We start from the raw sequence: 24,348 nt of genomic DNA on the forward strand, positions 1-24,348 counted from the left end.
TTTATGGTTAGAAATCATAGTGAGATAGTAAGAGGTAAAGCGAGAATAATAATTAATTACAAAAGACTTAATGATAATACAAGAACTGATGCATATAAGTTACCTGATAAAAATGAATTAATCAATCGAATCCAAGGAAAAAGAATATTTAGTAAATTCGATTGTAAGTTAGGATATTGGCAGGTAAAAATGCATGAAGAAAGTATAGAATGGACAGCATTCACATGCCCAGAGGGACATTTTGAATGGTTAGCTATGCCATTTGGATTAAAAACTGCCCCTCCAATATTTCAAAGAAAAATAGACACGATATTTGGTGACTATAAAAGGTTTGTATTAGTATATGTGGATGATATCTTAATATTTAGCAAAGATATTAAAGAACATTTAGGACATCTACAGACAGTGTTCAGATTGTTTGTTAAGAATGGAATAATAGTAAGTAAAAAGAAAATGAAATTGTGTAAGAACCATATAAATTTTCTAGGAGTAACGTTAGGAGAAGGTAAAATTAAATTACAACCACATATAGCAACGAAAGTATTAGATATGCCGGATAAATTAGACAATACAAAAGATTTACAAAAATTTTTAGGACTAGTAAATTACGCTAGGAATTTTATTAAAGATTTAGGAAAAATAGCAGGACCCCTATACTCAAAAACAGGTAGTAAAGGGCAAAAACATTTTAATATAGAAGACATTAAATTAGTCCAACAAATAAAAGAAAAAGTTAAAAATATTCCAGAATTAAGTATACCACTAGAAACTGATTATTTAATAATTGAAACCGATGGTAGTTTCCAAGGGTGGGGAGCCGTGTTAAAAGCTAGACCCAATAAATACAGCGACAAAATAGACGAAAAAATTTGTGTTTATCAAAGTGGAAAATATAAAGAAAAAGGAAATATGAGCAGTATAGATGCCGAAGTTTTAGTAATAATATATGGTCTTAATAGTTTTAAGTTATATATTTTAAATAAAAATGAGATATTAGTATGAACTGACTGTGAAGCCATAGTTAAATTTCATCAAAAAATAAATCAAAAAGCTAGTAGCAAGAGAAGATGGCTAAATTTTATGGATACTATATCTATATATCCAAATGTTATTTTTGAATATATAAAAGGAAAAGATAATAGTCTAGCGGATCAGTTAAGTAGATTAAATATTAAAATAACTTAAGTATACTTTTGTTTTCAGCATGAGACCAACCAGTTCAATAGACAAAGGCAAAGGAGTAGCCTCAACATCAGACACATACGCTCAGACTGTATTAGGTAACATGAAATTTAGACCTCAGACACCATCAATAGATATGATGGATCGTATTTACTTCGGTAAGCATAATTTAATATGTTACCCGAATTCAAATTTATCTTTTAGACAATTGCCAGAATGTGTGTTAGACAAACCTAAGAAATGCTTAGTAGACAATTTATGGATGACATATAATAAAAAAGACAATAAATATTTTATAGCTTCATTATATGCTTTATGTCAATACTTTACAGACAAAAGTAGAGAGAATAAATTTAAATATTATGTGGTAATACATGGTAAGACTAATAGTATTTTTCAAACATGGATAGAAGTAGTAGAGTCTATAAACGGAGTTAAAAACTCCTCTTTTTAAAGGTTTTAATGATTTTACTGAAGCACTAGATTATGCAAGAGGGATACTTGGTCCAAATTACTATATCTCTCCAGCCCTCAGACAAAATCCCCAAAAGACCCCTCAATACAATATCCAAAAAGACACAGACAAAATAATCTTTTGTGACCATTGTTCTTCAATGACCGAGGCCTTCAAAAGATTAAATGCAAAGGTGGAAGCATTACTCCAAGAAAACACTAAACTAATGGAGCAGATAAAATCACTCAAAGGTAAAGATTCCATTCAGAAGATTGACACCAGTACACAGACCTCAGAAAAGAGTTTTCCATCTCTTGAAAAAATGGATGAGCAGGGTGTGCATTCCCCAACGAATGCAAAAAGATCCACTGTATCGGATAAAAAAGATACAGCTAGTCCGGTTCAAACGGTAACCGGTAAAGACACATCAAACCCGTTTATGGCTGTCACTTTGCCAAAAAGTGAAGGTGAAGGTTCTTCATCCAGACGAAGGTTACCCAGATCATTTACTCAGATAGAGACAACAACAAAAAAGACTATGCTCCATAAAAAGAAAAAGCATGATAAAATAAAGAGCATAATAAAAAAAACTTTAGAACAGTTTTTTCAACAGGGACAAGATAAACATGTAATTGCTACTCTACAAAATCTAGATCCAAGTGGAGACAGACTAGTACCAGATACAGAACGAGATAGAACTAATATCGGTTCAAGAAGGGATGCTAACATAACCAGATCCAACAGCTCAAGAGAAGAAGACTATAGAGAACATTCGTATTATGAAGATGCTCAAGATCCCAATGCAGATGATGATTCAGGAATAAGTTTTGATTCCGTAGCTCTGCACAACCTGGATACTTGAAGACAAACTAAAGAAGGGGAAGAACAAGACAATAAATTAAAGTAGGAATAAAAGTGTGCCATGTGGGTATGCCCACGTTTGTCTTGTGAGTGCTTACTTTATCACTATCCTCCAAAGAGGAAAAAACTGATAAGCACGCGTCTGTCTTATTTTCTGTGTAAAAGTCTTGTAAAGCAAAAATAATGCATGTGCGATGGGGCCCAAATGTGTACCCGGCATGAATTATTTGAGCTAATCTTGTAAAAGTGTCGGCCAATTTTAGGCCGTTACTTTTTATTCCATTATTTTAGTGCGTCGGCCACGTTTGGCCATTAGGTTTCTTCCACGTTTTACGTTAAGTCCCCCTCAACCTCTATATAAAGACACTTCTCCACACTTAAGAAAAACAAGAAAGAAAAACCAGAAAAAGACACAACATATTCCCCTTCCCAATGTTCAGAAAAACCATCTCCACAACTACCTCCAAACACTCCTAAAAATTCCTCTTAATATCTAGCCTGTAAAAAAGTTTATTTTAAGCGTGTAAGTGTAAGTCAGGGTTCCCGAAAGGGAAACCTCTCTCCGTCTAAGTCATGTAAGTCTCTTTCCTATAATTTTCCCCAAAAATATATGTAAAGTATGTTTGTATGTAAATGTGTTTGTAGTATAAAACTACCCTTAGTATATGGTTAGACTTTTAACTTCTTAATAACAACGATGGATTAACCTGTAAATTCCTAGGATATTTCTAAGGCCTTAACAAGTCCGCCTAAATCACAGGACATATTGTTGGCTTTCTCCGGGGTGGGGTTAATGAAGAAGTTGTTAAGAATACAAGTTAAAAGTAAGAGATGAACGGGGTAGAAACTTAAAAAAAAAAAAAAAAAAAAGGAAAAACAGGATATATATGAGATAAACATGACTAGACACGAGTGAGAGGGAGTACTGAGTAGGATTTACAAAAATCTGAATTTCTGTTATTCTACAAAAATCTGAATTTCTGCTATTCTACTGTTCTGCTGTATTAGTTCTAATAATTCCTGTTAACTAGCTATTCTGTATTTTCTGTATTTCCTGTAATTCTGTATTTTCTGTATATTTTTGGTATACAGAAGTATTTTCTGAATAATTGAGGTGTATATATTGATGATGAATAGGCAGGAGCTAGTGGGCAAAAGCTCATGCTTGGATATTGATGAAAGGTAATTAGTGTGGTTATCTTTTTTGTTAATTTATGTAGGAAATGATGGAGGGAACTAAAAAAAACAGACATATTGAACATGGAGTGTTATTTGATCAAATTAAAGAGAAAATTTTTATTGGTAATAGTGTCTTAATTATAATGATGGCCAATCAAAGCTATACTCTAGAATTTTACAAGTTTAATTAAGAGTCAAGATGTAGGTGATGATTTGGTAGGAGCTATACGGAAGTAACATGCTTAGATGAAAAAAGGGTAGTTAGTGGTGTCTCTCTTGTTAACTTAGGTAAGAAATTATGATGTTGTGGCAAACACCACTAATCATTTGAATGGGCTCTAACTTTTAAAAAAGATATTGTGTTTTGTGATCATCGTTTCAAATCATCATTGTGATTTTATTTACTTTTACAATATAGTTAAGAATTTTTTTCGTATGACGGGGTGAACATTTTGCAATAACTGAATATTTCAACTACTATAATGGGTTATAATTTTCAAATTAGAAAACATCTTCATTAATCAGAGATTGTGAGTTCAAGCCATCGAAATATTTTTCATTTTAATAAACCTTACACAACACATCAAATTAATAGGATCTCTAAAAGAGATACTACTATCTGAGTTATGATACCGAACGAAAAAGAAAAAAAAACAATATTTCCCTTCGCATAGCTTTTTAACAAAAGTTTCCAAAAAAAAAAAAGTGTTTAGAAGTTTACAAGAAATGGGGATAGAGATTTTAAGAAGTTGATCTCATCCATTCCTTCTTCTTTTTCTTTGCATACACGCTAATTATATAAAATATAAAATATAAAATATAAAATATAAAATATAAAAATATAAATATAAAAAATATATATATATACATGATGAACAACTATAATTGATGGTGATTGATGAGATGAAAACAAAAAAAAATGTGAAAGTAACACAAAGATAGTTGATCTTTGGAAGAAATCTAAAAATGGCTATCTATTCCTATCTAGAAATATGATTGATTCTTTCGGTTTACAAAACCATGTGAACAGCTACCATTGATAGTGATTTTCTTTCAATTCACAAATATGCATTAAAATAAAACATAACGTTTTGATTTGTTTTCCTTACTTCGTTTTTAATTTGTTTAAAAAAGAATTTTTTTTTAAATAACTTTTCACATGACATAATTAATACATTCTACATATTATTAATTATCAAGCATAGGATTTAAAAAATTTCTTACTTTCTTAAATTTTATATCAAGTTAAAATCAGATAAATAAATTGAAATGGATGAAGTAATTGTTTAGGGGAGATGGAAAAATTAGAAGGATGTTTTTGTGGGTCCTTTCCTAAAGAAAGAAAAGAAAAGAAAAAGTGAAAAGATGGGTTATAAGGAATTTGCTGACATGGCCATGTGTTTTATGGGACCCACGTGGGATATTGTATCACCTATCATGGACATAGCTGTACAAAACTATAACGTTTACAACTTGAGTTTTTTTTTGTTTGTTTTTTATCCGATGTTTGGTATTCATTATAAATTTTTGAGGCTTAATTAATTTGAATTGATGATAAGAAATTTTGTGTTAACGTATAAAACGCTTTCTAAACTTGAAATTGAGATTTCTCAGGAATAATTACTATTTCCATCTTTGAAACTTCTTTCTTCCACCCAAATATAATTTTCCAGGTTGTCAAGTGGACTTTGTTCTCTTCTTCTTACTTTAATTAATAATAGAAAGAAAATATAAACGAATTACATAGATATTATATGATAAATTTGGACATCACGAAATGAAATTATTTGTCCCAATCCATTATTGTTGGTGTTTTGATAATCACAAGTATAAATATGTATATTTTGAATTATCTTCTCGTTATATACATATCTTCCCTTTTCTTCTTTTTATTTTCGTTCAATTTTATTTGAAAACTTGTACTATTTTGAATAACCTACGTACTCCAATGACCATAGACTAATATGTGGTTGTAGAGGGATGAATATGTTTCTTTCACCCTTAATTAAAAGTCTAGTTTGAATCCTAAATTAAAAAATAAATCTTATTAAGGGATGTATACCACACTAGGTAAGTACTATGCACGACAGACTCGACTTAGAAGATATTAAAAGAGGATCAATTTCAGATCATTTGTATGGATGACCACCCTCCAAACTAACTAAGTTATCAGAAGGATCGAATTTAAATTAATCGGGACCTTTTGATCATCACTTTTCCTACAATGAGCGCACTAACTTCTGATGGTGAACCAAATTGGGCCCATATGTAGCATATTTAGTTGTTATTTTGGAGCAAGTTTAAATTGTTTAAAAGTCAACTGTAACTCTTCAAGCATACTGTATAGTGCATATGTTGATGAATGATGACCAATAAAAGAGTGAGTTACTTTTAAAATCTATCTAAGTGTAAACTACTCCAAAATTATGCGAAATCTGTAACTAAAATTCTAGCTTTACCTCGGATGCATAACATAGTCTAAATAGAAGTAAAACAAAAGGGATAAGTTGTAATAAATACAATAAAAGAAGTATAGTATTTGTTATGATCAATATATATTGACAAAAAAATAAAGTTGGGCCACTAGGCATTATATTGTTCTAAACCTATAATTTGTGATAGAAAATACGAGGATTTTTATGTGCATGCGTATAAATATAACACCAATCCTTTAGCTAGCTAGTGGCTCATGATTTTGACAACATATTATTCATCCTTGTTCAATTAATGTAATCAAACCTAATTAATGTCTCCAAGAGACAACTTGTAATCAATGGGTTTCAAAAGATCTTTAATCATCTTACATAGGACTATGCTTATTGCTCTCCAAATAATAATAATAATAATAATAATTACCAGTTCATAAATAATTGAGGAGCTAATATTTCATCTTTGAGATTGTAAATTCATTTGATTTTAGTTTCAGCATAAAACTAATCACCCCATTTTAGTTCTTTAGTCCTCATTTAGGAAATAACAAAAAGTCCAACTTTGTTTAATAACTTGTAAAGTTGGCAAATGGACCCAAAAACATAAACCAGATAACATGAGTCATCTTTAATGCTTGTTCCAACATACCGACAAAATCTTAGCTCATCCACCAAGGATTTCTTGCCCTACCCACAACAACAACCAAAAAAAGAAGAAGAAGAAAATACTCTTAAACACACAAACAAATACATATATCCTAGAGTATTAGGTAGAGTATATTCGAATAAGATGTATAATTAATACATATATTAGTTATATTTATTATTCTTTGTACCCCTAAATGTCATGTTGATAAGCACTTGACATTGTGTTTGGCAAGTTGGCCAATAAATTCTCGGTGGGCCTTCAACTTCTCTTTTCAGCTGGCACAGTAGGAAACTAATGATTAAAGGGATATATATTGGGCTATACCAATTTTCAGTGGGCTTTAGTTGGCCTCATCAATATTTTCGTCGGTAGTCCTTTTTCCCAACAGCTATTTTAGTAAATAACATTTCTTTTAGATCATGAATCTAATATCAATAAACAACAAAGCTGAGTACTCTAACGTTATCCGAAAGGGTAATCTTTCAAGTTGGTGGATACATTTGACCTAAAAACAGAATATGTGCGTAACAACCTATGCACATATAATGCTTCATTCTGAGAAATGATAACTCCTTTGTGCAGCAATTAGTGTTATGCATAACACTAATCTTTTTTCAAAATGTATATATTATTATCGTTCTTTCTTCTTCTTTCCAATGTCTTGAATTTCGAGACACAGTGCCCCAAAGAACATATCCTAAACTTCAGGAACATATGTATTGGTATCTGTAATTCTATTCATTTTCTGCATTTTTACATTCCTCAGTCCAAAAGAATGGAAAAAAAAAAAATGAAGAACAAGCCAACAACCATATAAACAACTGAAAACTCATCACCACTGGAGGAAAAGCTGGCAACTGAAGTTATTGCCATACCCTCCGCTCTCTTTCACTCTAAAGAATGCAGAGCAAAAGATTGACAAAGAAAGAAAAAGAAAAAAGAAAAAAAAGATACACATCTTTGATTGCTTAAGCATCAAACTCAGCTAAGTAGGAACATTTACCACTTCCCACTTGCTGTTTTTCGCTTTCCTTCTAAGGCAGCCGCTCTTCCCATCTTTGCAGAAGGTGAGATTAACCCATTAGAAAGTCTCCTGGTTGGTGGTGGAGGAATCAAGCTCCTGCATTGATTTACATAGCAACAGGTTAGTCATAAATGTGGATAAACACCAGAATGCATGTTATTTCATTTGACATATTTGGTTGGTTCTCTTCCTTAAGTTGGCATATAGAAAAGCTAAAGGTTTAGAAAGCATGTGTCCACTGACAATTATTCATGTTGCAGACCTAATAAACAGATAAAAGTGTTCAGTTTACACTTTTAGATGAGAAAGACACAGACTTAATGGAGAATGGATAAAGATGAGGCACACCCAAAAATAACAAGTTAAATGCACTCATGAGCTACAATACCTTATTTCTGGCTTCTTCACTTGCTTAGGACTAGGTTTTCTGAGTTTGGATCCCAGTCCATTAGGAGTCTGACTAACCTTCTGAGGATTCGGTTGCCAACCGTATTCAAGCTCAGAAGACTCACTTGTTGCGGCTTCCAGGTCATCGAAATCATCTATGGAACCTGCTTCAGACCGAGTCCTACTTGCTTCGTAGTCTTGGCCTTCCTTTATGTTTCCTGCAACGTTGTTTATATGTTGTTCTGGATACACCTTTGAACTATCAGGTGGGCATTTCCTATATAACAGGTCAGGTGAAATCCTGGTTTCTTCTTCCCATCCTCTTAAGGAATTACTTCTACTCAGACCATCTTGCTTGTTCACCATAATTTTGTCAACCCAATCACCAGAAACTGATTCTCTGTCCTCTTCCATTGATACAGGATTATTGCCTGGTGGAGACAGAGGAGAATTTGTCTGGAAGTCTTTGGGATCTAAGCTTCGCCTTCTCATTTTTGACGTAGATTTCTTCTTAACCTGAGAAAAGATTTGAAAACATCAACAACTTTGAGCTTCCAGTGCAAGTAAACTGCATAGAAAGAAAAATACATTTGCTTGTTCTGTAATTAGGAAGATAACAAGGGGAAGACTGTTCTTAGCATCATTGCTTACTAAATTGAAGAGACTTGAATTATCCAGAAGTCAGAGAAACACGAGAGATAATCAGAGCATAATAACATTTTACATCTTTAAAAACAAAAAACATTTTACATCTAAAAAAATACTATTAAATGATTTCAAGGTTTTAGAATGGTTCGTGATTTAAGCAAAATGAAACTCTTGAGCAACTGTCATTGATGTGTTTCTATTCTAGATCATAAAAGTTACAATGTGCAAGCAGTGAAGCATAAAATTTGAAATGCGTTAAAATAATAAATATATTTTATACGAGGGAAAAACCTAGATGAGGAAAATACAAAAAACTATACCTCTATGTTACCACTAACATCTTCCATACTATGCCAACTAGAAGAAAGAGAAGATCCAGAAGATCCTACTCTGACTCTTTCGGGAGTACTTGATCTGGAAAGTGGACGACGCCCTTGATCTTCCTCCTTCCTTGCTAGGGCTGCCTTAAGACTGGAAATCTGTGGAAGGGGAAAAACTAGTAGTTTGATTGATTTGAAATTAGACAAAAACTAGAAACGGTAAGAGGTATATTTAAAATCCAAATGCAATTCTTAGTTATATCAACTATAGACTTGACGTGAAAAGCAGTTCATTCCTACAAGTTCACAGAAAACCAAAAATATGGCAAATATGAAACCTGTTCTCTTAGTTCCTTGACATCAGAACCCTCTTTGTTCGCCCGTGCACTACCAAGCTCAACTGTAGAAACTCGTTCAGCAAATTTCAGAGTGCTAAGTGTTTCTCCAACAGCATTAAGCTCAGGACTTACATGAACGAACATCAAAGTTTTTGCTTGGCCTCCTGATAGAGAGGAATGCAAAAACTTGAATAGCAGAAATAAGAGGAACTAAACATTTTATGGCTACAGAACACAAGATCTTACCAAGAGAATCTTGAAGCAACTGTGTAAGCTTACTATTCCTGTAGGGAACATGTGAGTTCTTTTGGGCAAGTGAAGCAATGACATCTCCTAAAGCAGAAAGAGACTTGTTGATATGTGTAGCCTCCTTCAACCTATCACCTAGCACCTCTGACTTGTCCACTCTTTCACTTCCTGCCAGGTCAACGAGGTGCATTGAGCCACGAAGAATCGTACCAGATGTCATGTTTTTTCCTTGAACATGAACTGTAAGGCAACTGTAAATGTGCAAACATAAAAATTTTAGATACAAAGGAAAAGAACTTAAATCAGCATGAACTTCCACCCTTTCCCCTTAAGACAGGAAAAATGGAAAAAGAAATGTATAAGCAGCACCTGTGAGAGCGACTACTTCTGTCATTCATGGCAGTAGCACTCACTGCACGATTCTTGTGCCCAAGGTTCATCAGATTCAACACATCAGAAGTTGATGTTACAGGAACGAGATTTGCATCAGGTACATTGAAACCCTTCTGGGAACTGTTGCGAATTTCTACTGTATTTAGAAGTTAAGTTCAAACATTTAAGAGGCCAACAGATAGGGAACTATTAGTAACTGTATTTAGAAGTTAAGTGCAAGAAGGATATTTTTTGTTAACTCCGTCTGGGGTAAGGAGATCCCTGACTTGCTCATTATAAATTTCAACCATCTGAACTGAAATATCATAAGAAATAACATCTTTTCTTTGTTCAGAGATATTGAATAGATCACTCAATGCCCTGTAATTCACACCAAGGGTCTCCTTCGTGAGATCTGATGGGCCAGTCTGTAGGTAAAGAAGTTAAGAACTATTAACATAATGTTGTTTGTTTTTTTCTCAAGTCTTAACCAAATGATATCCATATGTGATTAAAGGGTTCAGTAATAAAGTTCAACTGCCTAACCATCGTATGTGTTTTCCCTGATCCCGTTTGGCCGTAAGCAAAGATACAAACATTGTAGCCATCAAGAACAGACCGGATCAAAGGTTGTGTATCTGCAAACACTTCCTCTGCATTGCCATAAATAGAGGTGTTAGAATAAAATCTAAACCTACAATGTGCATGAAAAAGGAAAAGTATCGGGAACTTAGCGACCTTGGGTTCCAGAAGGACCAAAGACCTTGTTAAAAGTGAATGATTTCTTTCCCTCTTTTCCGTACTTTGAAGGAGTAGTTATTGTAATATTCCCGTCATCTAAGTGATCCACAGTGCTTAGACTGTTTGGTTGGCCAGGCAAGAAAGGTCGCACCCGGCAATACACTCTGATGTTCCCTGTCCAAAGAATAGTGGTTAATATCATCATAATCTAATAGCAGGATTCAATAAAATTTAATTTTTTTCTGTAAAAATTGTTACCTTTAAGGTCTTGCACTTGATTGTACAGCTTCCGATTCTCCTCCAGAACCTTTTGGTAACTTGAAGCAGCGTGAGCCAAACCATGCAGATGTTTACCTATTCAAAAGAGATTTTAGTTGCAAAAATCCAGTCACAATCTCAATTAGCATGAAACAGTCCAATTTTGCAGTACCCAGATTGCTGACTTCCTCTTGATATTTCAGTTGAAGAGACTGCAAGTCTACTTTAGCATCATGGAGAGTAGATTTCAATTGCTACAGATTATGAATAGGGTATGTCAATCAATCAGTTGAACTAAACATACTTCATTCTCAAATCTGCAACAGAACTCCTATACCTGTACTTCTTTATGTTGGTGTTCAACCAGCATCAGCTGCCTTACAACCGGTGTTGTTGATGCACCATCATCATCTATGTCTACCCTGCCGCATGTCCCCTCATCGGGTGTTTTTTCTTCATCCTCGATGATTGCGACCTGTGTCTCCTCACATGTAAGCTCCAGGGGAGATTCATCGGTTGTTGGAACAACTGTCTCTTTGTGGGAGGTCTTTGACTGTCATATCACCAAAAGTATGTAAGACTCAACTTTAAGCAAGAAAAGACAGATGGATACTTTCAGCATTTTTCAACTGCTAAACAGAGCAATCTGTTCTGTCAGCCAAGAAGAAGTTGGAAGAAGTGCCTTGTATAATAAGTTGAAAAATAATAAACACCAGTAACGAAAGAGCTCCAACCTGTTCATTTTGGCTGGCAAGCCGATGCTCAAATTCTTCCATGACTTTGCTCAACATATTCTCCACAATCTGTCCAAAATGAGTAACTTATTTCAGATAAGCAGAGGATCAACTTTTTTTTTTATTTGATCAGAGAACTCTTTAGCCAAACAGGATACTAGAGGAAGAAGTCAGCTAGATTCCAAAATTTCAAGTCCATGTTCCTCTCAAGAGATTCCCCAGAACTTAGGGAGCACCTGATTGTAGTAATCAGACAACCTAGTATTGTAGTTTGCTACTGCATTGGGCTTGAAAGAATACATCTTTCTAGGGTGATGCCAAACATTTTCTTTCTCTTTCTAATCATTACTGTCCATATAAACCTCAAACCTTATAATAATCCATCTAGACTAAATTTACTATTCTTTACTAACCCTTTACGCTCTCAGGGGAGCCAGAGAGATATGCTAATTATGAGAGCCCTGCCTATGTTGTGAAGATTAAGTGTATTTCTGAGCCAGGCAGATTGTTTTCCATCCAACTATCTATTGGGAATCACAATCAGAAAGATGGTTATCATTCATGATGCCTTCCAACTGAATAAAGTAGCAGTGACGACTGACGCGACAAAGTGCTTAATACATGAAACATATCAAACCCTCTCGTGGGAATCAAGCTAAGAACACTTACAAATGGAATATCTTCTTGCTTCTTGTCAGAGAGAAGATCGTGAACAAGCATTTGGAGGGAACTTGGGTTAACCTGGAAATGAAAGATTAGGATATTTAGTTCGCAAAACATATTTTGAGATGCCAAACATTACAAAACAAGCTTACAAACCATTTCACGGGCTTCATGCCCAACATCACTGCTATCAGGAGACTTGTTGATGATAGATGAAGTCCTTGAGATTAAATTCATGAATGGCTCGGAATTTCTTCGGACAAATTGCTTTCCTGCAGATGACGGTTTTGAGTTCCCACTGTATTTCCATGATCCACTCCCACCTCCATGTTTCCACTCAGAGTAAGATTTCAATGCTAGCACACAATTGATGATTCTGGAAGATTTCCCTCCCTAATTCAGGAAACGACAAAACATTTCATGCTCTGGTTCAAGAGGTGGTTTTAAGTGTTAAATTGACTAGCTTGGAGCGCAACTAACAAGATGAAACAAACAAGTATCAATGTTATCCCCAAATCATCTACTTACTTTCTCCAAATCAGATGCTTCAAAAGAGGGAATGCCCATTTCTTCTACTGCTACAAGGAAGTTACGGACATTTTCAAAGTATTGATATGCAGAAAGAGCAGCCCCATCAGGGACATTAACAGAATCAGGCGGTGCTTCAACTACCTAATTAGCAAAGTAGAACCACGTCATTGACTTGATGAAATTGATTAATATAAAAGATTGAAAGAGATGAATCAAAAGGTGCTTCAAAACCCCCACTTTTTGCACAGCACCAGGCTGAACTTTATTAAGAACATTGCATAGTACGATTCCACTACGCAATCCAAGCCTGAAATCCTCTTCTGAAGGCTCTGCTGGCAAATCTTTAGCCGCAACCACTCCAATTGTCTTTCTGAGCCACCCTGCTGCTACATACCTTCTCAATGCTGCATTTTTTACATTCCAATTAAACATTCTCACTTACAATATAAGTGCATATAACTTTAAACCCTTTATCTTATAATAGGTACATTATGGTTTATCTGAAGAAGAAAAGATAAAGATGTGTCCTGTGGAAGAAACTCTGAAGATTCTAGCTCAAAAATAAAAGTTTTCCAGCTTATGGATTAGTTACAACACAAGCCACTCAACAGAACAGGCTCAGATATCATTTTCTTTTAAAATATTTAGTGATCATTTGAATCGAGCTACTAAATATTTCAGGGTACAATCTTGACTTTCAGCAAGGTTCTTCATATTTTCATTTTTTTTTTCTGTTACCCACCTAGTGTCCAGTGCCCACGTTGAAGTTTGACTAAATCCGAATCCGCCCACATTGGGGGTAAAACAATCCCTAGCAAAGACAACTTTGTACCCAGGGGAACTCGAACCCGAAACCTTGTTGTTAATGATTAAGGAATACTTACCACTCTACAACAACCCTAGTTGATTCCATATTTTCATTTTATCTTTCAGGTGTAAGGAACAAAATCAACCAATTTAAGCCATAATGTGTATGCCTTTAAAGAGTTGCAACTCAACCCTGTATCATCACTTCCCTCCAGAATATTCACGAGACCGCCATCCCAAAAAAAATTCAAACAAAAAAAGAACCAACATTCTTGAATTAATGCAGAAAGACCGAGAATCCTGGAGAATGGGTGAATTTTTCTTCTTCTTTTTCTCGTTTCATGATTGACGGGAGACCGAGAATCTTGGAAATATACATACATAAAACATTCATAACAACAAACAAAGGAATTGATTTATCGCAAAATAAAGGAATAAAAGATACATACAAGCTTCCTCAGCTTTCCTAGAAGCCAAATCAATGTCGCTCAGTCCCTTTCCTTGTTGAAGAACTTCCTCCACCACTGATGCCACAGAAATTTGAACAATCCCCTCTTCCGTACCCATTGCCAAATGCAACAAATAAAAAATCACAACAACAAGATAGGGGAATCAAAAAATATATCTGTGCATTGTATGTATGTATATATACATATATATGTATTATGTATATACAGAGATGGGTGGAAGGATCTTTAGGGAAGAACGACAACAAAATGGAAGGGCAGTTATAGAAGGAGGAAGAAAAAAAAATTATGATGAAAAACTGGGTTTGATTTTTTCTTTTTCTTTTTTTTGTTTTCTAATTTGGAATCAAATGAAATTTATTTTGTGTTTTAAGTTTATTCGTCTCTCCGCCATCACCATGGCCACCTTCGCTTTTTTTCTCTTTCTCTCTCTAACACACAATCACTATAGGTACATACCAAACCACATTCCGAGCCGAAAGGTTCGGGTTTCTATTGGTACCTCTATTTCTTCTTTTCTTTCCTTTAATATATATAGATTTTTGTTTCAAATGTACTTATTTTTATAAGTATTTTTTTTCCTTTTCTTCTAATTTCTTGCCTAAGTGAAAGAGGATTTTGCTTCTTTTTAAATTTTTATTTTTTAGTAGAAGTTAAAGTCAATTTTTAGAAATATTGTATGGGTTACACGCAAATTATTTTTCTCATACTGAAATTGATGTTTTTCCAATGATTTGACCAAACACAATTGTAACTCTTTTTTTTTTTAAAAAAAAAAAAGAAATATATATATATATATATATATATATATAAAATATTTTATTTGAAAAGAAATCATTTCAAAATATGCAATAACAATAATAATCTTAGTGTAATTTAACAAACAAGTAGGGTTCGACGAGGATCATTTCAAAATATATAAATTTTGAAAATTTCACCACTTTAATTATTACGGCTCGATGCTCATTTCAGATCAATAAAATCATAAGTATTCTAGTCCGACTCATCTTGAGAGTTAAAGATTATCCTAGGACCTAATCATAACCTCATTTCGAACTTAAATAATCTCTTATTGTGAATTTAAATTGACAGTCGTCGTTCTTCTTTTTTATATGAAGCACTAAAAGTTCTACATATTTATAATATTGGTACAGTTTAGTCCTCTTTTAAACCCTTTTATCTATTTTTTTTTATATCTAGAGATTAATCACCTCAAATTTCATATGTAATAATATATAATTTTGCTTCCTCACAATTTTATTCATCTACAATAAATTGATATAGAACTTAATGGTAGAAAATATATCATAAACCTCTTTTCTTCGCATGGAAAATAAAACCTAGTTATACATATAATTATCAACTTGATTTTTGATCATGCATAATAATTTTTTTAAAAGATAAATAATCTCTCCTTTCGAGAAAACATTGGCAAAGTTTTTGTTGCCCATCAAACTTAAGTTATGGAAAGGGAACCTGATCATTGACCACAAATTCTCTCGTATAAATCGTAGAACTTACGTTTGATTGGACAAATCTTTGTTGTCCATCAAGCATTATTCCCCAACAAAAAATTTCAAGTGAAGGTCATTTTGAAAAAAAAAAATTATTAAATGAAGATAAAAATTAAATTCCAGATATTTATCATATAAATTTGCAAAGGTTATAATATCCCTTTCTTAATATAATTTTCTTGAAAACGAAGTTTGAATTTTTTTAAAAGAAGTTAATTTATTCATTATACATATAACTGACCTTAGTAATAGTGGAATATTCTAATTTTATTGTATGTGTTATTAATGCATATACTCTATATACTTTTAACTCACGAAACATCAAATAATTTATTATTTTGTTCTTTTTCTTCTTAGCTAAATCTTATTCTTGGTGTTATAGTATTTATATAGTTGTTTCTATTTTTATTATTCTTCTTAAATATGAATATAATAGAAGATTATATTCTATTCGTTTTTGTTTTTAGAAGTTCATTATTATTATTATTAGCAATTTAGTTTTGGTCCACTCTTTTTATGAATGGAGTCCAGGGCAATAAAATGTATTGGAGCTCAAATGTTTTATATATATATATGTGTGTGTGTGTGTGGTTTTATCCAAAATATTATTTGAAAGATAAAGAAAAGTTGGCTATAGAATTAAAAATAGGATAAAAAGTGGATGCCTTTACTTATGTTTAAAGACATGTATAACGTGGTTGTATAATAATTAGTACAAGACTTGATTACTTTTTAGCCATTTTTCTTTAGACATTTCTTAAGCTGTGAGATTTTAATACTGTGGATCCATTCAATCCTGCCTTGTTCATGGATAACATTGAAATATTTATTTATATATCATTTCATTATTGTCTCATCAACATAGTTCCATCATGATCTATCTCCAAAATCTAACAATTATATTCTTGTTTCTCTTTATTTAATTAAAGGTGCAATGCATATTCAAAAAGGAGAAATATATACAAATAGTTTAACTAGCCAAAAGAAGGGAAAATGTCATATATGTAATCACTTTCAAGTATATATTTATAACAGTTGTTCCTGATGATCATTAGCCAAAGTTTCACCACATTAATGTCTATATCATCAACCAAACCCTAATTCATGAAATAATAGTTCTTCCTAAATTAGTCATATTCTTGATTGACAAGAGAAGAAAAGGTAGCTAGGGAAGTTGGTTCCCTTTTGCTTTCCACAATATAATGGATATTATAACTTAGTTGATCTTATATCCCTTTTAAATAAAATATAGGTTGAAATTTATGAAGATTAGCTGTGGAAACATGTTAACAATATAGTAAATTGTTAATATAGGTGGCATTTAAACTAAATTAGAGTATTTTTAGGGGCCAAATAAGTCTTTGCATATGTTCAACCAAATTGAAAAAGTGATACGAGATTAGTTATATATTATGATATTACTTTTCATTGATTGTTTGATTTGTTGTATTAAAAATAACATGTAGGATAATCTTTAATTATAAGTTATTTATTTACAAAATACCCCATCTAATTTAGTAGAAAAAAGATTTAAGGGACTCTGGGCTATTTTTGTCATTTTATTTCCAATTAACTAATTAATCCTAATACTATTGATCCACCCTTCTGCATAAATAATTTAAACTGATACTATTAATTACTAATTCTGTAATAACATATTTGAAAATTAGTAATCTAACTGGGAATAAAACAATGTTAAATTTTTATGTATATCATATAGAGGACCCTTGAAATCTAGCCGAGTATATAATATTAGACACGTCAATATATTTAACTAGTGAAGTATTAATATTTGAACATCTACATTAATACTACTATTCACAATAAAATTAAGTTATGTACTCCATATTAATTATAGGCATAACACATAAACATAACTTAACTTCGCTTTAGCAGATAACTATATATACCCTTCAACTTTGAGTGTACACAAGTAGACATTTAAACTTGTATAAAATTAAATAATTAGACACACATGTCCTACATGACATAATACACGTAGGACATAAACTTGCCATGTAGGACGAATTGTTCAATTTTGGACAAGTTTAAGTGTCTCCTTGTGCACACCCACAGTTAATTGTCAGCTGACACCAAGTTAAGAATCATGTTTATGTATTATGGTTTAATTATAAATAAAAAATTGTCGTATTGGTTAGAAACAAAAAAAAGTAGTTACTGTAACAAGAAGATGATGGTTTTTTACTATTTAAAGAAATGTTTCAAAGATATGGTGGAAGGGAGCATGTCAGTGAAAAAGGTGTCCTTTGCATATCTGTACAGAGACCATATTAGTAGAATCAAATGAGCCAGCAACGCAATTAGAAAAGTTGATCTATTTGGTATATACTTCTCAGACATGACAGGAATCAAATTAAAGAGAAAATTTTCATGGACAGGACATTTGAACCTAGCTCTAGTGGGCAAGTCTGGGCGCGACTCGTAAGAGAGGTGTGAGAAGTTCATGTCAGTGTAGAATGGAGTAATCAACCGTCTTTTTATGATTTCAAAATAAATTCTTATTTCATGAGCTAATTTTTGAGATTGTTACATGAATTATAACACATTTGATTATTGTATTAGTATTAGTTAATAAGAGGGACTTTCTAAAAATATTTTTCTCTTCTCATGAAGTCTCAATCCTCTATTGGTTGAAATGTCTAATCTATTTTTCTTTGTGAAGTTAAGTGAAGGAAAAAAAAAAGAAGAGTTATGGGTCAATTTACTATTCTAAGGTCGAAATAACGGTCGATAATATATTCAAAAGTAGGCTCCGAGCCGAAGCTGATAGCTTCGGAGAGAAAATACTCTGCCACATGGGCGCATAAGAAGTAGAAGGGACCCGCAGTTCCTCCACGCCGGCTGCCGGCGTCGGACGTGTCAAGCAAATAGCGGGACCCACGATCCTACTAAAAGTCCCGCCAAAATAATTTAGATTATTTTCTTAAAATCAAAATTTTTAAGCAAGCAAGCTTCAATTTTTTCTATTTCGATTCGGTTTAATTCGATATTTTTAAATCGGTTTTTTGGTGTGAATAAAAATAAAGAAAGAATATGATAAAGTGTTAAGAGTTTCATGTGTTTAATTTACAATTAAGAAGACGCAGCATAGATGATTCTTTAACTAGAAGAATTCAAATTTTGTTTCTGTTGCTATCAAAGATGCCAAAGGATTTGTTAATTAGATGGACTATTTACCCTCCCATGTTGCTACAGAAATGATCAACTAAATATACAGCGACGAAATCAGCAAACATATGCAGATAAATGGTAAAGAGCACGCAACAGTTATCTTTACTCACAAAACAAGGTCTACAAAGACTTGTCCACACATTTTTTAAAAAGAAAAACACAACACCATCAAATGGCACTATCTCTTTGGATACACGATTCAGCACATTCAAAACATAGACTTTAGGTCTTTAGGATTTACACTTTACTGTTTTGTCATTTAAAAATTGAAATGGGCCAGGTAAATATTTTGAGTCAAAATATATAAGTATTATTAAGTAATATAATTTAAATATTTTTAAATTTATTTAATAAAACTTCGGTTCTTCGGTGCACCGTAGTTTCGGGACCCTTACACCGAACTCCAAACCGAAGTTCCGAAAATAAAGAACCAACACTGAACCGAGACACCGAAGAATCGAAATAGTTCGGTTCGATTCGATTTTTCAGTTTTCCGATATTTATGCCCACCCCTAGCGGCGGTAATGGAGAGGACGAGGAATAGAGTGAGGAATACTTGGTGAATGGCGGTGGATTTTTTGAATTCTACGGTGGTGGTATTGTGAGGAACAATGAAGGTTGGGGCGGGTGGTTTTATATTTTGAAAAAATATAAAAAAAATAATTTTTTGACATGTGGAGGTGCGTGCAGCACACCTACCTTTCCAAGTATGGTTCTAGACGTCTAAGGGATATTAAATTCACTTGAAACAAGATAGGGGAGGCAAAAAATTACAAAGTAAGTTATGTCCAACCAAGTTTAAGGTTTTTTTTAATGTATTTTCTCAATTTTAATTTGATAGACTCATATTTTATATTTTATATTTTTATCACCCAATTCATTGCACATTAAAAATTATGAGTTCAAAAACTAATTATATTATATTGAAGTTTTGTTGATCTCTTACACGTACATATATTTAAGCAACGTATTAAAAGTTAATGGATTCAGTTGAATCGATAGCCCATGAGCGGGCTACATCCGTGGATGTCGATCTAACTGCTAAATTTGGCAAGTGATCCTGCTGACTGCCGACGGTAGAAGGGCTCCACAAAATAGCTCTTTCTTTGTGATTCTGCACTTCTGGCAATTTAATTCAATCTCGCTGTTGTGTGCCAAATTTAGGGTTTTGAGGGGTAAGGGAAGATATGCATGTTCTTTAAAGCTACCATGACGTACCTTATTTATGTACCGTCCCCTTCACCAGCATTGAACTGACTCATATTGACTAACATACAATGCAAGTCTACTTAATAATTACTCTTATGATCATATCCAACATGAAACTAGCTATTGGAGCAACATGGTCCAACACAAAATTACATTCTACAAATAAGTTAAAAATGACATTTAATTTAGCTTCATTTGATATCTACGCTCTTACTTTGGGTGTGCACAATTAGACACTTAAATTTATACATAGTTCAACAAAATAGACATGCACGCACGTCCTACTTGACGTCATATGGACAACTCACATCGTACATGTATTATTCCCATTGAACGTATGTGAAAAAAAAGAGAGTAGTAGTTAAAAAAAAACTGGTAATTTAAGTGGGGTGGGGGGAGGAAAAAAAAAAGAGATAAACTACCAAATTACTAGATTCACACAAGGAGCGTCCATAAAGTATAATTAATATTGTAATTTGAGAGGAATATACAAAGTAGATTTGCGTCTTGTGAAGTCAAGATGGATTAATGATGCTTTATATGACGAGTAAAGTAACATTAACATATAACTAAACTAGTTTAAGTGATACATTACACGACAAAAGCTGGAAATATACTTATATATATATAAAAGTAGGCCACTCATAGAACAAACAATCTTTATTTTCTTTTATAAAAGAAAAAAATGTAGTAGTATGTGATACAAGTGGCTGCTTCACCTTTCCTCTGCCAACCCCGGCCCCTAATCGGCCATACCAATATATATATTCTTCCTTTAATTTTCTCTAGCTAATTACGTAGTTTCAATACAAACCTATTAATCCAGCCAAGGTTCACTACTTTTAATTAATTAAAACATCTTACTATTTTCTAATCACCAAGGTCCATTTTAAGGTGGTCCCAGGTTGCAGAAAGTCAGAGAATCAACCACTTAGTGGCCACATCCTTCTATTTAAATTAATACAATATAATAATAGTAATAATAATAATAATAATAATAATAGGAGTAATTATATTTTAGAAAACTAACCAATGGTTCCCACTAAATACATGACATGATTCTTCCCATTTTATGTTAATTGAATGAGAATAACTCCCAACTCCAAATTTCGTAGCTTCTCATTTCGATGTTTTCTTTTCTTAGTGAAACGTAAACCTTCTTTTTTTTCTCATAGAAAGAGTTTTAAGTTCAATGCACTTGACAAGAGGTCAAATTGCTCAGGTGATAAGCACCTACCATCTTAGGTATGACTTTGAATCAATATCAAGAGGTAGGAGTTCCTATAGACAACTTTAGGTTATAATGACTTGTCAAAAACTAATAGACTAATTAATTAAGTGACACAAACTCTGACAAAAAAGAGAGGTTGGGTGACAATAATCTAAGGAATAGGCTATCCCAATGCTCCTCATTCCTCCTCAATGGGGATGTTTTCCTTTAAAAGGACAAAGGTCCCAATTTATATCAAAGGATAATGAAAAACATCTTTATTCACAATCCTAATTAACTCAGTTTCAACATGCATGGTCCACTTCTTCTATATATAAAAATATATTTTTGTCATCTAACCAACTTTTTATTAAAGTTAAGAGATGAAAATTGGTCCCAAACTTTTGGCTAATTATACAATGCATATGGCTGTCATCAACGCTATTCACTTAACAGGGACAACTCAACATATATATATATTTATATATATATACAACACATCTCAAAAAGCCTTGCGTGAGGAAAAAAGAATGCTTCTCGAGACAAAAATAAAGTTATTCCAAATTAAGCATGCATTAATTAAAATGATTTGTCATATTAGTTTAATAAGCTATTTAATTTGTTGTAGTCTAAAAAATTCTTTTAAGTATATGCATGCATACTAGCTATACCCTATAGAAATCTTTTATTGTTGAGTTCTATATTTTAACATGGGTGCAGGCTTAAATGCCAAACTTTTAACAAGTTAGTTTCGTAAAATCATTACCTGGTGAAAGATAAAGATTTCAATGTTATATTGAGTTGTTGTTTCTCGCCCGATGTATAATATTTATATTGAAGCTTAACTAAAATTATTGAAATCACATATTGCATTTTACTATCTAATAGATGAGGAGTCCATTTAAAATCGTCTGCCCTACACATACTCCTAAGTCCTAAGTATATGCTTCAATAGGAATCACATAGGGTAGATTTTGGTACAACGCCATTCAGAGATTGACAACTTACCCATTTAGTGACTTTTGCTTTGGATGTTCCCAAAATGGAGTAAATTCAATATAATAGACACTTGTTGGCATTTCAATCTTCCCTTTCCTTTTCAGGCCTATTCGAAAGAGAATCCAGTACTTGTTGATCGTGGATATCTGAACTGGTACACTCTCAACTTGATGCTTCCATAAGGCATACTGTCTAAAATTGGCAATATTTTTTATTCTTCTCCTCAAATCTGATGATCCAATTGAAAATGGGCTGTCTGCATATCATTGGGCTTGTTGATCCAATATCCATAATTGGAACATAATAGTTTTAGGCTTTTTAGCAAAGAACTACCATTCAAATTAAAGAATTGTTGTCTAGCTTATAACAGTGATACCTCTGTAGAATAACGCCACTTTCTAATTTAAGAGGAAAATGCATAAGTACCCCCAGCCTAAGCCCGAAATCTCAAAGACACACCTAACCTTTACTAAGGTCCTATTACCCCCCCGAACTTAATTTATCTATAATATTCTACCCCTTTTCGGCCTACGTGGCACTATCCTCGAAAAAAATGTCAACATGCGCTGGGCCCACAAGACAGTGCCATGTAGGCCAAAAAGGGGTAGAATATTACATATAAAATAAGTTCGGGGGGGGGTAATAGGACCTTAGTAAAGGTTAGGCGTGTCTCTGGGATTTCGGGTATAGGCTGGGGGTACTTATGCATTTTCCCTTTTTTTTTCTTTGAAAAATAGCTAATGTCATAACGTTTTACCTATAGAGTTTGAAACTAACTTTCAAAGACAGAGGCAACAAGTGGCCATTTGTGAAACTTTGGTTTAAACTAATAATCACTTCTCGTACATATTTGGGCTGCATAAGGATCCTGTGAGCCCAAATCCAGACTAAAGGCCCATAAGCCTTCTAGAATAAAAAGCCCAAATCGAAACCCAACTTGGTGAGCCCAAAGTCAAAATAGCAGTTGAGCTGCTCTCAACATCACAAAGGGTAAATATGGAAATTCATACATATGCCCAACCAATAGCATTACATCCAACTTGCTTCTTATAAAAGTGTCTGGGCCCAACGACCACTCGAAAATGTGGAATTAATTAAAAATATATTTTTAAATAACGTAAAATTAAAAATAAATTTATAAAATACTACAAAATCAAAATCTCCCGAAAACGTTCTAATAATTGATGCTTTACTTTATCATTGCAACAATATCACTATTTTAAAAGCACATCTCTACATATATATATATAGAAAGACAAAAATATGAGAAAAGTAGTAAGTAAATAATACAAATACAGATTCTTTAGGTGACCCTCTTATTATTTCCTTCAAATTTCATCCCACCGCTTAATTTTTCTTTTTATTTTATTTTATTTTTAAAAAAAATTGGATTGATTTTAGATTTTATATATAGCTCAAGATAATTCTCTTTTATAATTTTTTGAGTTTTGCCGATTTTGCCTCCTCTTCTTTTCTCAGGTACTTACCATAACCTATCTTTATTTATTTATTTTCCCTTTTATTTGTAAAAAAAAGAACAATAAGGGAACTCCAAAATTTATCTGGGTTTTGTTTGTTTGGTAATCTATTGATTGTTGAGATTTGTTGTCTGGTTTTGTTTTTTTTCTACTGTTCCATCTGAATTTTGGGAATTTGTGTTATTGGGGTTGAATTTAATACTAATTTATTCATATTTTTGCTGGGAATTATCTGAGTTATTGCTAGTATCTTGATCTAGGGTTAAGGTTTTGATCTTTGGGAGTTTTATTTATGTATTTAGTTAGATCAATTCTTTCTATTTCTGAGTAAATTTTTTTATTTTTAGGGTGTTCGATTGTTTTATTTTTAGTTGATTTGATACTTTATTTGGATGAAACTTGTAGTAGAATGTTAAGAAGCCCCATACTAATCTAGGTAATTTTGTAACTGCA

The 24,348-nt window shown here is 32.8% G+C and overlaps 2 protein-coding genes across 2 annotated transcripts in view; one reads left to right on the plus strand and one right to left on the minus strand.

Annotated features, from left to right (window-relative positions):
* LOC125815344 (pre-mRNA-splicing factor 38) overlaps positions 1-24,348 on the plus strand; it is a 157,379-nt gene that overhangs the window by 55,467 nt on the left and 77,564 nt on the right. The gene's annotated exons all lie outside the window — the stretch shown is intronic.
* LOC125815358 (kinesin-like protein KIN-14I) lies at positions 7,546-14,451 on the minus strand. The gene is made up of 18 exons (XM_049494813.1): positions 14,276-14,451; positions 13,257-13,423; positions 13,017-13,160; positions 12,645-12,881; positions 12,495-12,566; positions 11,826-11,894; positions 11,429-11,644; positions 11,264-11,345; positions 11,092-11,187; positions 10,831-11,007; positions 10,639-10,745; positions 10,342-10,520; positions 10,090-10,251; positions 9,718-9,971; positions 9,472-9,635; positions 9,134-9,292; positions 8,167-8,681; positions 7,546-7,874 (listed from the first exon to the last, which is right to left on the minus strand). The coding sequence occupies exons 1-18, from the start codon at positions 14,391-14,393 to the stop codon at positions 7,754-7,756; spliced, it is 3,039 nt and encodes a 1,012-aa protein (XP_049350770.1). The 5' UTR covers positions 14,394-14,451; the 3' UTR covers positions 7,546-7,753.

Source organism: Solanum verrucosum, unplaced genomic scaffold (genome assembly GCF_900185275.1).
Source record: "Solanum verrucosum unplaced genomic scaffold, falcon-dt-bn FXZP01000261.1, whole genome shotgun sequence".
NCBI lineage: Eukaryota > Viridiplantae > Streptophyta > Magnoliopsida > Solanales > Solanaceae > Solanum > Solanum verrucosum.